Source organism: Rhinolophus sinicus, linkage group LG15 (genome assembly GCF_036562045.2).
Source record: "Rhinolophus sinicus isolate RSC01 linkage group LG15, ASM3656204v1, whole genome shotgun sequence".
Classification (NCBI taxonomy): Eukaryota; Metazoa; Chordata; class Mammalia; order Chiroptera; family Rhinolophidae; genus Rhinolophus; species Rhinolophus sinicus.
Genome location: NC_133764.1, coordinates 48,057,280 through 48,071,321, shown reverse-complemented (window position 1 = coordinate 48,071,321; position 14,042 = coordinate 48,057,280). Strand labels below are relative to the sequence as shown.

At 54.5% G+C, this 14,042-nt stretch overlaps 2 protein-coding genes across 2 annotated transcripts; one reads left to right on the top strand and one right to left on the bottom strand.

The window, feature by feature from the left end:
* Positions 1-2,498: 2,498 nt before the first annotated feature.
* HAP1 (huntingtin associated protein 1) lies at positions 2,499-8,585 on the top strand. The gene is given in 10 exon segments (XM_074319375.1): positions 2,499-2,759; positions 2,762-2,873; positions 2,876-3,169; positions 4,217-4,296; positions 4,699-4,815; positions 4,937-5,082; positions 5,279-5,382; positions 5,456-5,521; positions 5,707-5,819; positions 6,043-8,585. Coding segments are annotated over 10 exon segments (1,725 nt in total). The 5' UTR covers positions 2,499-2,693; the 3' UTR covers positions 6,670-8,585.
* A 4,260-nt stretch (positions 8,586-12,845) lies between these two features.
* GAST (gastrin) lies at positions 12,846-13,322 on the bottom strand. Its single transcript, XM_019747531.2, has 2 exons — positions 13,112-13,322; positions 12,846-12,991 (listed from the first exon to the last, which is right to left on the bottom strand). Exons 1-2 carry the CDS (start codon positions 13,320-13,322, stop codon positions 12,882-12,884), a joined length of 321 nt encoding a protein of 106 aa, XP_019603090.2. The 3' UTR covers positions 12,846-12,881.
* Between the last annotated feature and the right edge of the window lie 720 nt (positions 13,323-14,042).

Below are 14,042 nucleotides of genomic sequence, written 5' to 3'. Positions count from 1 at the left end.
ATTTCATGTCCTCGCCCTAGGTCAGGGGAAAGGCTCAGAGGGGCTCAGTGCCCCAGGAGTCTGGCCAGGAGGGGAATAAAGGAAAGAGGGGGCCCTGCGGGGTGGAGGAGCCCAGGTGTTGGAGGGAAAGAGGGCCAGGAGAGGGAGGAGGGCTCCTATAAGGCCTGCAGGAGACAAGCAGGTGTGTGTATGTGTGTGTGTGTGTGTGGGGGGGGGGGAGTCTCACCTTCCCCCCCCAGGGCACACCCTCTGTCCTGCTCCCCAGTTTGATGCAGAAAATAGTTCTGGTGCTCCCCAGATCCCTGGCACTGACCCTCAGGGGCTCTTGCCATGGGGTACCCTGTCCCAGGTAACTTTTTTCCAAGGTCAGGCCAGGGAAGGTTGCCTGAGCCTGGTGTGTACGGCCCAAGGCTGGGCATCAGAGCGACTGTGCCCAGGTTCATGGTTCTGGTGGGGGGTGGTGCCTGGCTTCATAGCCCAGTGAGTCCTGTGCCTCCTCCCGCCTTCTTTTTGGTCCAGCAGGGATGAGGATGTACATACGTATTAGGGAGGGCAGGAGGCCGAGGGTCTCTGTTCTGCTGACCTCTCAGGTCAATGCAGCAGCAGCAGCATTGGGTGGGGGGGGGGAACTAGACTAAAGGACACCACTGGGGAGATCCCAACTGGGTCTTCTGGGCAGCCTTGGGCTGTGGCAGACATCCATCAACTGGGCCAAAGTGCTTACTGAAGGAGTGAACAGGGGTCTGAGCCGTGGTTTCTTCATCTGTTAAATGGGTCACAATGCTTCTTTTGTGGGGTGACTGACCCTGCGGATGAGGGAGTTGAGGTGGTGGTGGTATGTGGGCTCGTACTGCCCTCTGGTGGCTACAGCTGGAGTTGCTGAGCGTCAGTGCCTAGACCTAGATGCATCGACTGGGAGCCTGGAGGGTCCCCTTCATCTTTGTCTTCTCGATCCCACTTCCTCCGTCTTTACCCAAAAACTTCCCAGGGACCTTAGGGCTGCCTTCTCATGAGCAGGGAAAATTCAATTCACCAAACATATATTCAGCAGGAATTGAATGGCCCCCTACTGTTTGCCCCGTTCTGCGCTTGGTGTTGGAGCTGCAGAGCTAGCCAAGACAGTGAGACTGTCCTGGAAGATGGAAGATGGAATCTGAAGGCTAATGGGAGCCAGTTGGCAGGGCTGCTGCTTCATGAATGAAGCCTGTTCCAAGAATGGGGAGAAGTCCTGTGTGGCTGGAGTGGAGGAAATGACAGAGGGGCAGGGGTGAGATGGGAGCCCCAAACAGGAAGCGTTTGAATGTGGTGCCAAAAAGTTGGACTCTTGTTGACAGAAAAACTATGTACGATTGGAAAGGGAGATGCTCACACCTGAGTTTCAGCCCTTCTTGCAGAGGATAGGGAATCATCAGGAGGTAATGTGTGTCTGGGTGTTATTCTTTAAAAAATGACTTTTTATTATGGAAAACTTAAAAAGTACACGAGAGAGATAGAACAGTACTATGATCCCCGTGTACCTACTCCACAACTTCAAGAGTTATGAACTCTTGGCAACTTTGTTTCATCTCTGTCCCCACTTGCTTCCTTCTCCTGTGGTGTTTTGAAGCAAATCCCAGACATCATTTCACATACAAAAAGTTCAGTATCTATTTCTAAAAGATAAAGGCTCTTTTCAAGAACGTAAGGACACCAGTAGGTGAATAGATGAATAAACCATGGCTCATCCAGAGGATGGAGTATTATTCAGTGCTAAAAGGAAATAAGCTATTAAGCCATGAAAAGACATGGAGGACACTTAAATGCATATTACTAAGTGAAAGAAGCCAATCTGAAAATGTTCCAGTCCAGCTCTGCTGCCTACAGTTCATTTAGGAATTAGGGCGACCCTCGTAGGTATCCGGTTTATGCTGCACCCTGAGGGACACGCTCCTGGCACTGAAGGGGTGCAGGTCTGGTCTTGGAGACAGGCACACTCCCACCACTGCCAGCTATCAGATAAGGGTTGCTCAGGGGCCATGCGGGACTGCGTCGTTGTCTTCACGGGGAGACGTCCAAGCAGGGTCTCTGGGAGGAACCGGTGTTTGCCACAGTAGAAAGAGGTGGGCGAAGTAAATGCGGGCTGGAGGTAAAGCTTGAAGAAAGGCAATAAGACGATTTAAGACATAAGAAGGAGGGCTGTCGAGTGGCTGGAGTACTGGAGTGTAAGCTCTAGGACCAGTGTGTGACACGTCAGACTGGGCAGCGCGTGGACACTGTCCTGGAGTTTGCGTTGCTATCCCAGCCATCGGGGAAAGACGCAGTGCTATCCTCCTAACTCACAGGCCAACTCCAGGGAAGGCAGCGGAAATCCTGGGCAGGAGAGGAGGGGGGGTGCCCCCAGTTAGGGACCCCCGAGTCCCCGAGAAGCGGCGGCTTTGGGAAGAAGCGTTCTCTAGAGGTGGAGAGGGGAGGAGACGCCCTGAACTCGGAACCAAGGCCACCAAACCAGTTTGAACCTCCTCTCGACTCTCTTGCTCTTCTCTTACTTTTGCGGTCTGTTCCGCCAACAATAGCTCGCCCTCGCGCAACCCCGGGTCCCGGGCACCACTAGTTGCTCCTCGGGCGCCGCCTCCCGCGCGTGGGCCGGCCGTGCCCGCGTCCAGCCACGCGCAGGTTATAAAGGCCGGGCTGCGTCAGCTGACTGCCGACCCAAGATGCCCCCGAAAGAGTCCCGGCCGGGCTGCCCCGGGGCTCGGGAAGGACCCGGGCCCGGAGCTGCCCAGCAGTCACCCCTGCACTCCCGCCCGCTGCCAGTCACGCTCCAGAGCCCTCTGCGGAGCCTGCACCCGTCGCTGCTCAGGCTCGGGCGGCTGGACCGGAAGCTGGATCCGGATCCCCGCGCGTCTCCGGACCTCCAGCCGAAGCTCGCCGGCCTGGGAGGCTGGATCTGAGCCGCAAGCCCAGCGCGCGTCCGCGTTCTTGGCTGTCCAGGGGAATGCCCAGCCTGTGCGCAGCAACTCGGACGCGCCGTGGACCCGCTTCATATTCCAAGGGCCTTTTGGTCCCCGGGCCACTGGCCTGGGGACTGGAGAGGTAGCGGGCATCTGAAAGACGCCGGCTGCTTACACTGGCCGGCGGCCGGGGGTGTCAGGCCCCGAGCGCGCCGCCTTTGTTCGGGAGCTGGAGGAAGGTAAACCGGGTCCTGGGACCCCACAGCGACTAGGACTAAGGCAGCTCCAGGCAGGAGGGGACCCTGTGAGGTCCAGGCGCCCCGCCCCCTCTGACACTCAGCCTCACCCCTCCATCCACCACGCGATGTCATTATCTGCAGTGCCTGTCGGGTCGGGTCGCCACTTCCCCACCTCCTCCCCTTCTCTCGGTCCCTGAGTTCCGTCGGTGGGGCAGGTCCCGGGGCCCGCACTCCGTCCCCCCTCCCCCCTCCTTCCGTCCCTGCACGCCTGTTGCTGCAGCAGATCTGCGCATTTTCAGTGCCCCTCCCCCGGGTCTACCTCAGTGCCAGGAGAGGGGCAGAGAGGCGGGGGGCTGCGGGAGGGCGCTCGGAGTCTGCGCTGGACCGCGACGCCAGCGATCCGAAGGTGGGTGGGCAGAGGGGGAGGTTTTGCAAACCTCTTGGCTGCGGGGATCAAAGTGGGGCTCCCACCCAGCCTGGGAATGGGCGGGGCCTCAGGCAGAATCTTCCCCTTCTCTTCCCTCGCGTCGTCCCCTGGATTGGGTCTCAGGTGCCCCTACTCCAGTGCTGAAGACGTCTCTTTCCCTCTCCTCTCCATGCGCAGCAGGTGCAGAGTGGTTAATTGCATCTGTTTTTATAGCCCATGAGTCTCAGCTGAGCTGGGCAGGGATGCCCTTTGCATAAGGGATGATGAGTGACTCTTCCAATGCACTTCCTCAGCTGCCTGCATTCTCCTAGGCGCCAAGGACCCAGGCGTCCTGAGAGTCAATTTCTACCTGAGCCTGGAGGACTGTGAGCTACCTACCTCACTCAGGGCCCTCCAGGAAAAAAAAAAACACAACAACTTCAGTTGACCCTGGGAGCAGGGAGGGGAGTGCTGAGTCCTGGGGGCTATGGAGAGGATATTGGGGGCAGGAATGGAACGTAGTCTTCTCCTTTGTTGCTGACCCTTGTTGAGGAAGAACTGGGGATAGGGTAGGAGACAGTGGGGTGTAGGGTAGCATATGCCCCCCTTTTCCTGACCTGGCTGCCCCCTTTCTCTTGCAGCACGGTGACCTGACCGCCCTCCCGTGTCAGTCAAGAAGATCAGCCAAGATGTCAGAGTGATCTTCAATTTGCTAGAAGAGGTGTGCTCCCTTTCCTACCCAGGCCACCCGGCCTTAGCCCGGCTGCTGTTTTAATTCTGTCCTGTAGGAATAGGAGTCTTACCTATTTCTTATCTGGCGACCTTTCGAGGGGCCAAGCCAGGAGTCCCTCTTATGGAAGGCACGTAAATGTAAGATATCCAGGAAGAGCTCTTACAGACATCTGGTCTGATCTACACTGTTCCCCTAAGGGGAAACTGAGTCACATCCCTCAGTAGGTTAATGGAAGACTCTTGTGTAGTACCCTGGAGAACTAGGGGATGGGGAGGGTTTCTTCTACTGGCCTAGGTTCTCTGACCCGAGTACTCCCTAGCTTCTCCTATCTGTCTGGGAGATCCCAGAAACCAAGAATATATTTCTCATGGGTGGGGGATCCCTCGGCAGAGAAAGCGGGACCTGAATACAGCAGCTCGTGTCGGCCAGTCCCTGGTGAAACAGAACAGTGTTCTGATGGAGGAGAACAGCAAGCTGGAAGGCATGCTGAGCTCAGCCAGGGAGGAGGTAACTGGGCAGGGAGGCAGGGATAAGGGTTGTGCCATCTCAGGCCTACCTACTCCCCTCATGGCAGGAACCTCACCTGCCCCTGCCACGCCCCGACCCAGGGCTCCTCTCCCCCAGTCAGATTTTACACCTTAGGCACAAGATGAGCTTGCGGGATGAACTCCTTCAGCTCTACTCAGACTCTGATGAGGAGGAGGAGGAAGAGGAGGAGAAAGAGAAAAAACAGGAGGGGCAGCAGTGCGGTTGTCTCTATGAAGCCCCTGAGCTGTGAGTGTCTGGACTTTGCACCTGGGCGGCCCCTTCTGTGATCCTCAATTCCCTTGTTTGCAAACAGGGAGACTGATGGACAGTGTACCTGCCAGTCAGGTTGCTGGGGCTCATTGAGACCACCATACTTAGCTTGGGTGGGCTGGGAGCTGAGCCCACACCCCCTGCACCCGGCCTCCCATCTCATCTTCCCTAGGATGCCTCTGACGGAGGCAGAGCCGTTGCACCACTGCCCACAGCTAGAAGCCCTGCAGCAGCAGCTGAGGCTGCTGGAGGAGGAGAACCAGCAGCTGAGAGAGGAGGATAAGGGAAGAGGGTGAGCTTGTGAGGAGGGGGTGTTGACTCCCCTGCCCATTCCTCTTTACCTCCCGCCAGGCCTCTCAACTTAATGCCCTTGAAGAAGAGCAGATGCTCACTCTGGAATGTGTGGAGCAGTTTTGTATGTGAAGTTGTAACTTGGGAAGGAGCAGAGGGAAGAACTCAGGACTCCGAGTCTGGAAACCTGAGTTCAAGTCCCAGCTCTGGCACTTCCTAGCTGTGTGAGCTTAGACAAATTCCTTGACCTCTCTGAACCTTCATCTTTAGAATGAGGATTACTAATCTCAGCCCTGCTGACTTCTCCAGGGTTTACAGCTGAAGAAATGCTTTGTGTAATCTGTAAAGAGCTATGCAGAGGCTGTGGGTCTCCTCTCAACCAGTACCTCTTTGTTATTTGGGGCAAGGAGAGGGAGGAAGCTGTGAGCTTCCAGAGACCAGGCACCTCAAGGCACTGGGGTTGGGGCAGTTCAGAGTTGCACATTAGGCAGTGGCTTTGCCTGGCATTGTGCGTTAATGAAGATGAGTGAGGCACAGGGTTTGTCCCTGAGGAACTCAAGTCTGGCTCATGAGATGCAGACTCAAGGTGGCAATAGCTGTTCCCTTCATCCCAAACCTGACCTTTCTTCCCACTGGGTTCCCTAGCGCCCTGAATGGCCCCACTGGTCCCCAGACCCCTGGGGCAGGAGCCAGTCCTCATATTCTGTTGCTTCTCGCTCCTGGAGATATGATGGGAGCAGAAGAGTGGAGCAGGGGGCTCTGGCTGGGGCTGGCTTGTGGGGACACGGAAAGACTTTCCTGTCTCTCTTGCACTACAGTGAGGAACAAGAGCAGGACCAGGGGTTCGAGGTTGAGGAGGGGTTGATGCCTGCAGAGGATTTCTTGCCTGTAGAGGAGTTAGTGCCTGAGGAGGAGCTGGAAGTCACAGAAGAGGTGGTGACAGCTGAGGAGGGGGTGACAGAAGAGGCAGAGCTGGTGTCAGAGAAGGCCGAGGCCTGGGAGGAAGTGGAGGCAGAACTGGATAAGGCAACATGGACGAATGTGGTAGCCTCCGCCCTGGAGGCCAGTGGCTTGGGCCCCTCGTGTCTGGACATGAAGTGTGTCCTCCAGCAACTGGCCAACTGGCACGACACCCATTTCAGGCAGCAGCTGAGGCAGAAGATGCTCCAGAAAGGTGAGTGCTCCCATGGGGGCCTCCCTGACAAGCTGCAGATTGTCATGCAGATGAAAAGTGCTCACTTACCCCAGCCGGGCCCTGACCCAGTGTGCTGATTTGCATGGACTTTGCATATCATTTGCATCGACACATCAGGTCCCCCTCAGCAGGAACTGTGGCCCCAATGCTCATTTACATGGAATTTGCATAGGATTCCAGATCTCTACCCCCTTTCTCTGGGGAGCTAGGCTGGGGGTCAGGGCCCTGTAGCCCCTCAATGCACCTCAGCTTCCTGTCTCTGCCCACCCCCTTCTTCTGTCACCTATCCTTGCCTCCCCCATCCCCAAGCCTCCCCAACCCTGCAGCAGTGGCACCAACAGGCCACAACAAACATGGGGGGCAGGATGGAGGAGCAGCAGCCTAGGGTGCCAACCCAGAACCACCCTCCCATGGCCTGGGAGGAAGAGGGGCCTTCTGGGGCCACCCAGGCCACTGGGACAAAGGCCTCTGCCAGCAAGGGCCACAGTTAGACCAGTACCCTGGGTGAGTCTGAAGGTGGGTTAGGGTCTTCTACAGGGTGGTGAGGGGTTGGTTAGAGTCTCCTCTCCCCAGCTAGAAACCTCAAAGTTTGGGGACCTCCACTTGCTGAGTGCAGGCTATGTGCTGAGCTGTTTGAGCCCTGCCTTCAAGGAACTCACAGAGATATGAACGATGATTTATTTACCTGTGTTATCTCCTTTAATTCTCACACCCCCATAGGTAGGTATTATTCTTTCCATTTATTTGGTGAGGAAACAGGTTCAGAGAGTGAATAACTCATTCAGGGTCACACAGCTAGAGTGGATCTGAGGCTGATCTCTTCACTACATATATGTGCCCTGGCCTATCCCTCCCTACTGACCCTGTCCTGGTGCCTGCCTGGCTTCTGGGTCAGCCGTGAAGTCCATAACCTCTTGGCAGCGTCACCAGAATATTGGGCCTATTCCCACTCAGAGGGCGCTTGGGTTGACCTCATCAGGGTCACCATGTAAGGTTGTGCAGGTTATAAACTGAATACTGACCTCTGTTTCTGGGCCATGGGCAACCTGCCTAACTATCAATGGTAGCTGTCTCTTTCTGACATGGCTGACCAGCCCCCAGCCTCTGCCAGCTGCTCAGGCCAGGCCTGTGGTCCTCAGGCCCCCACTTCACATCCATCCCCTTCTCTTTCAGGCTTTGCTGTTTCCCAGCAGCCTGCAGAGGCCCCACAGAAAGCCTGAGGTCCCATCTTCTGCTGCCTGGCCAAGTCGCAACCCCCCCAAACCTTCCCTCTCATTCTGAGAAACAGGACCCCCTGTCTGTCTCCAGCCCACTGTCTGTCCTGATGAATCTGGGCTGGAGCTTGAGCGCTCAAGCCTCACTCCTCTGCTGGGACAGGCTGAAGGAACCCCGGGCCTCCTTCTGCAGCCGGTGCAAAAGCTGTGGCTGCTGGGCCTGGGTCACGTGATGGCCCCAGGGGTGGAAGAAGCCCGGGGGAGACACACCAACTACCAGACCCAGCTCTGACTGGGGGCGGGGCGCAGGCCTGTGGAGCAGGAAGTTGTTCTGAGTACCCTCCTAACAACAGGTCCTTTACCCCTTGGCTCCCAAATTAAAGGTGGCTCCCCAGTCCTTGTTGACTTTTAGGGACCCCCATTCTTGGCCCTTTCTTCTCAGTCCCTAATTCCTGTTTGTAACTGGAAGTGTTTCTGTTTGTGGGTGAAGAGTTTCTCTGCCCAGTGGTGTGCCTCCCCCCGATCTCCCTGCCTTGGTCGATGAGCGTCCAGATGCCCACGCAAGGCCCAGTCCCTCCCTCCCACGGTCTTCCCCTCAGTGCTCCTTGTTTCCTCTTTCCAGATGTTCTCCCATTTCCCACCTTTCACTCAAACAGCTGGAGTTGGGGGCTCAGAATCCCCACTGCTACTTGCTCTGCTCCTCACTGTGCTTCTCTCCTGTTACTTGTCGGCCTATGTACTTGCTGTTGCAGGAAATAAAGTACCTGTGCTCTACCTGGCCCAGCCTCCACCCATCTTTCTCAGGGAGTGTGTGTGTGCATGCACTTTGGGGCAGAGGTGAGCGGATAGCCTCCAATATTGAACGATGTGCTAAGGGCTTGGATTAAATACATTACTTACTCATATCAGTAACCCCTGTGGGGTTGTGGGTGATCTGATAAATGAGACAGGCCCAGGCTGTTTAAGGGATTCTCCCAAAGGTCTAACAGCTGGTGGTGGAGCTGGGATTTGAACCCAAGCCCTCAGGCCTCCAGTGCCCAGGCTTGCACAGGCTCTCTCCCTGATGCAGGGACTCTCTCACAGTGCTCAGCTGCAAAGGGTGAAGCAAGAGTGAGAGTCCCTCACTGTCTTAGGTAGGGGTCCCTCAGGAGCAGACCTGGAACAGCGTTTGAAAACAAGTGGGAACTCAAGAACAGAAAGAAACGAGTGAAAGGGAGTTTTAGGCAACTAAGGCACCGTCTTACCGAGGAACGCTGGGAGGAAGTGTAACCCTTTGCAACTGAAAGTGGGGTCCGGGGACCAGCATCATGGACATCTCCAGAGAGTTTATCAGAAATGCATACTCTCGGGTCTCACCCCAGACCTATAGAGTCAAAGTCTACATGTTATTATAACAGGTTTCCAGGCAATGCACATGCGTGTTAAAGTTGGAGACACAGATATAGAGCCCATCTCAGTTACCCCACCCAGGTGGTGAGGAAGCTGGGGCAAGCATCCTCCAACTCTCATTTGTCATTGGCTGAGGGCTGTTCCTGGGGGGCATTAACGTGTTGGCACTCTGGCCTCTCCATGCATGGGGCTGAGGAAAAGTCCCCTGTTCTTGTAGTGGAAGACGGTTAGCATGTACCAGAATGGTGAGTGCCAAGGATACAGGCAGGGCACCACGGTGTCTGCTATAGCCAACCCCTTGTGCCACTCAGATGCACTCATGCTCCATGGGGAGTTCACCATGGTGTGGCAGTGCTTCTTTAAGATGGTGGCTGGTCACAATATCTTAAAAAAAAAAAAAAAAAGTACACCTGGAGGGTGAGTGGTAGAAATTGTGATTTCCACTGCTGCAATTAGTTGTGACACACTAAATGCTATTTCTCATCTCCGTCCTCCACCACCCTTCCTCTATTCCCCTCGTCCTTGGCCGGCTGGTTCAGGTTGCTTTCTTGGTGAAGTTACCTAGACCTTCATTTCTGAGAGGTTTGAACCCTTGGTCACCATGCCCTTGTCAGACCATTGTTGCTGCATCGTCCTGTTTATGGTTATCACCAGGCAGGAAGCCCCAAAAGGCACCCAGTGAATCCCATTCTAGATCCTGAATACGCCTTCCTGCCCCATTGTGAGGCAGTGCTCTAGCTCCTCATGCTAAGCAGGGTCAAAAACCTCTGGTTGTAACTGACCTTTCTTTGACTGCTGGTCTAATGGCGCAAAGAGCCAAAAACGGCCAGGCAGCAGCTGTACCTTTGGTGTTAAGGGGAATCTTTACTGTATTCCCTGGTGGAAGCATCCTCCCCAGGAACCAGGATTTCTAATCCGCAAGTGTCTAGAACTGAGAGGACAGGAAGCACAGATTTCTGAGGTGGACCCCGGGCAGTGATGGTGATAGGGCCCCTTCCACTCTACCCCTTGGTTCCTGGACCCATGTGTTCTGGCTGTCGGGGACATAGCACCATATAATAACCACTGGTTCAAAGTGCATACTGCATCCCAACCCCCAGGGCACATCCCTGAGTTAGTGTCTTAGCTGCACCTTTAATTCCAACATTCTATCAGACCTGCAGTTTCTGGATGATGTATATGGTAGGACAAGTAGATCCCAAGGTCGTGTGCTCATTGCTGCCCCTCCTTCACTATAAAGCAGGTCCCTCGTCTGAGGTCATGTTTTACAGAATTCTGTGATGGCAAGTCATACGTTGTATGTCCTTAGATGCTCTGTGGTCCTGGAGTGCTGGTGGAGGCACTGTGGGCAGGAAAGCAAACTCCTACTTAGAATATGTATCAGTCCCCACAAGGATGGCTCAACGCCCCTTCTGGGATGGGAGGTGTCTGATGTAATCAATTTAGCACCAAGTAGCTCGTTGGTCTCCTGGAGGCCTGGTCCCATATCAAGGGCTCAGAGTTCATCTCTGCTCTGACAGGTCTGGTATTCAGCAGAGATAGCAGCTAGATTGGTTGTCGGGCCCAAGTATAACCTCTGTTTCTGCCGCCATTGTCGCTGTATTCCTGAGCCCAGTGTGCAAGCAAGCAGTGGCCGAAGACTGCACCTGGCTGACCGCCACTGATGAGCCATCCTCTCTGCCTGGTTATTCAGGTGGCTGCTCTTGGCTGGGCCTTGATTGGAGACACGAAGATCCACACACCTTGTGCCTCCTCATAGGTCCATCTACTTGTCTCTTACCCAGAAATCTTTGTCTCTGATTTCCTCATTTTGTTCCTGCAAGTCCCCTGACCAATCAGGTGAGGCATGTGCCACTGCCCAGAAGCCTGTGTATGTCTTTCCCCCAGGCCACATCTCCCTCCACGCCACGTTGATGACCAGGTCTACTACTTGAAACTCCACCCACTGGAAGGGTTGCCCCTCACCACTGTCTTTTGGGGCCACCCATGAGTGGGCCGCAGTGCGGCGGCAATCCATTTTCAGTTTTTACCGACATGTCAGGCCTACCCATTTGTGAACCGGGCCTGGGTTCTTCCTCCTCCATGAGCTGCCCTTAGAGAACCTCCCATGAGGTTATGGGGGTGAACAGAGGGGGAGGCGCTGGTACAACAGCTTTAGGTCCCTGGGGGTGTGGGTGACTGAGTAACTTTGTGTCCTCTGGCCCTCCTCAGGCCCAATCTCAAATGTTTGCATCCTAAAGTGAATCGCTGCTTGGTCCACCCAACTTTGTGACATGGCGGGTCTGCAAATACCCAGCTAACGATGGGCCACTCTGGTTGCATAGTAACTTACCATCCAATGGTCAAGTGGTCATTCCCCATCAGGGCCCAGGAGCACACCAGGAGTGACTTTTTAAACAGTAAATAATTCTCTTCGGCAGATAGCATGACTTGCTCTAGAACAGGAGTCAGCAAACTATGACCCATGGGCCAAATCTGGCCCATCACCTGTTCTTCATACAGCCTGCAAGCAAAGAATGGTTTTTATGTTGTAAATGGTTATTGGAGTACCTACACATTAGCCTTGATTTTGCCTCTTGGCCCGCAAAGCCTAAAAGGTTTTCTATCTGGCCCTTTTAGAGAAAGTTGGCCAGGCCTAGGGGTCTGGACTGCAATTCTCTGTCATTGACTGAGGGACGCGTCTGGATGCACTAACTCCCGAGCAGTCCCAGCCTGCCTTGCACTTGGAAAACCCTCAGGTAGAGAGTAGCAGGTGCCTGTGTGGGGATGCTGCCGACAGGTACAAGAGCGGTGAGGGCCTGTGGGTGGGACACCAGCAAGGGCCTTCGCCAGTCACTCGCCCTTTTGACAAATATGTATTGGGTACCTCCTGTTCTTGGCACCAGGGATACAGCAGGGAAGAGGGACACAGGGTCCCCACTCTTACAGAGTTTCCCTTCTAACTGAGGCAGACAATAAACTCGCAAATTTATTGTCAAAACAATTACAGATTGTGCAAAAAGCTCTACAGACAATATGCTGCAATTAGAGGACGATGAGGTCTGTGTGGGAAGGGCAAGGAGCAGAAAGGGCAGGTCTTCAGGAAGAGGCGTTTCAATCAAGACCCCAAGGAGAAAAAGAGGAGCCAGCTACATGTGTGCCTGGGGATAAGCATTCCAGGCACAGGAACAGCGAGGACAAATGTTCTGAGCAGGAAAGCGCGTAGTGCGCTTGTGTAAGGGAAAGGAAGAGAGAGAAGGAAGAGGTGGTATCCATGGTGGCGCCCGCTATGAGGACTGGCTCTTAGAGCTTTGACAAGGAGTTTAGATTTTATGTTAAGTGTGATGGGAAGCACTGGAGGATTGGAGTGATATGATTTGATTTTTCTTTTAAAAAGCTTACTCTGAAAAAAAAAGTTAAAAAAATAAATGCTTACTCTGGTTGCGGCCCCCGCCCCCTATTCTCCCACCCACATGTGGAGATGCTCGCTCAGTGTTGGACTCTGGGGATACCAAGAAGGATGAGCCGTGGTCCCTGCCCCCAGAGGGGTGCTCAACTCTCCTCTTTGCCTCAACCCTGCCCCCAATCGCCCCTTCTTTGCCCCATGACACGTGACACAATGTGATCCATTGGAAGCTAGTTTATTTTGATTGGTTTTTCCTGGGGCTGGGCTGGGCTGGGAGGTAACTGGGCTCTGAAGTTCGGTTCTAGGACTCTGAAGTTCGATCCCCTTTCTCAGCACTGCGGCGGCCGAAGTCCATCCATCCATACGCTGCTTCTTCTTCCTCCAGCCATGGCCCCTGCTTCTTGGACAGATCTGAGGGTCAGAGACGGGAGAGGAGGTGAGTATGGTGGAGGGACACCTAGATTCTGGGAAAGAGGCCAGGGCCAAACAGGCTGGGTGAGGCAAGCAGGGATGGCTGTCAGTAGCTCCTACCTGCCACCAGATGTGGGGGACCCTGGCGCCCAATCTGCCTTCTGTGGGGAGGGGCTGGACCCAACCTGTCCAGCCAATGTGGCTCCAGGCCCCTGTTGAGACCTGGATCTGAGGGCGAATCTTGCAGCTTGTAGTGGGGCTTCCAAGAAGCTTCAGAGAAGGTAGCCAGAGCCAGTGCCAAGATCAGCGCATATACACACAATCTGTGCATCTTGTCTGCAAAGGAGAGAGCGGCCGATTTAAGGTGGAGTCATCCAGGCACCCAGAGGCGGGCGCCTGGACCAGATACACTCCAGACTCTGCCTGCCGACAGGTCTGCAGTTCTGCGACGGCTTGGCGGCTGTTCTTCCATTCCTGCCTGCTCCCCCGGCCCCCAAGCCTTGTCCCTTTCCTCTTACTTACCCTAACTCCAGTGACTGCTTCTCTGAGGAATCGAAAACCAAGAGGAATTTTTTCTAAACTGTTCTATAGAGTTTGAGGGCAGGTGAACAGCTCTGTAGATGTTTCAGTCTTGTAATTTACAGTGAACGTTAAACAGTAATACCAAAGGAACATACGCACTCAGCTGCGTTACAGACCACACAGGGTTCCTTTGGAGACCTCCGGCATAGTCACCGTGTCCAGCACTGGCCGTGTGTGTTGTCCAGTATGGTAGCCATGGTCACATATGGCTCCTTGCATTTAAATTCAGATGAAAAATTCCTCCCTTGCACTAGCCATATTTACAGTGCATGTGTGGCTGGTGGATACCATATTGGACAGTGAAGATTTAGATTAACATCAAAATCGAAAGTTCTTTCAGACTGTGCTGGTCTAGGAAAGAGCTTGAGGTGGGATCCAGAAACCCTGGGTTCCAGTCCCAGCCTTGCCCAATAATTTATATGACTTGGGGTAAGTCATGTCTCCCTCTGGGCCTCAGTTTTCTCATCTG

What these genes read in the sequence shown, in the direction of transcription:
- GAST (XM_019747531.2), bottom strand. Translation starts at nt 13,322, where the DNA reads ATGCACAGATTGTGTGTATATGCGCTGATCTTGGCACTGGCTCTGGCT. An exon ending in TCCCCCACATCTGGTGGCAG is followed by an intron (nt 12,992 to 13,111) that starts GTAGGAGCTACT and finishes TCTGACCCTCAG; the next exon opens with ATCTGTCCAAGAAGCAGGGG.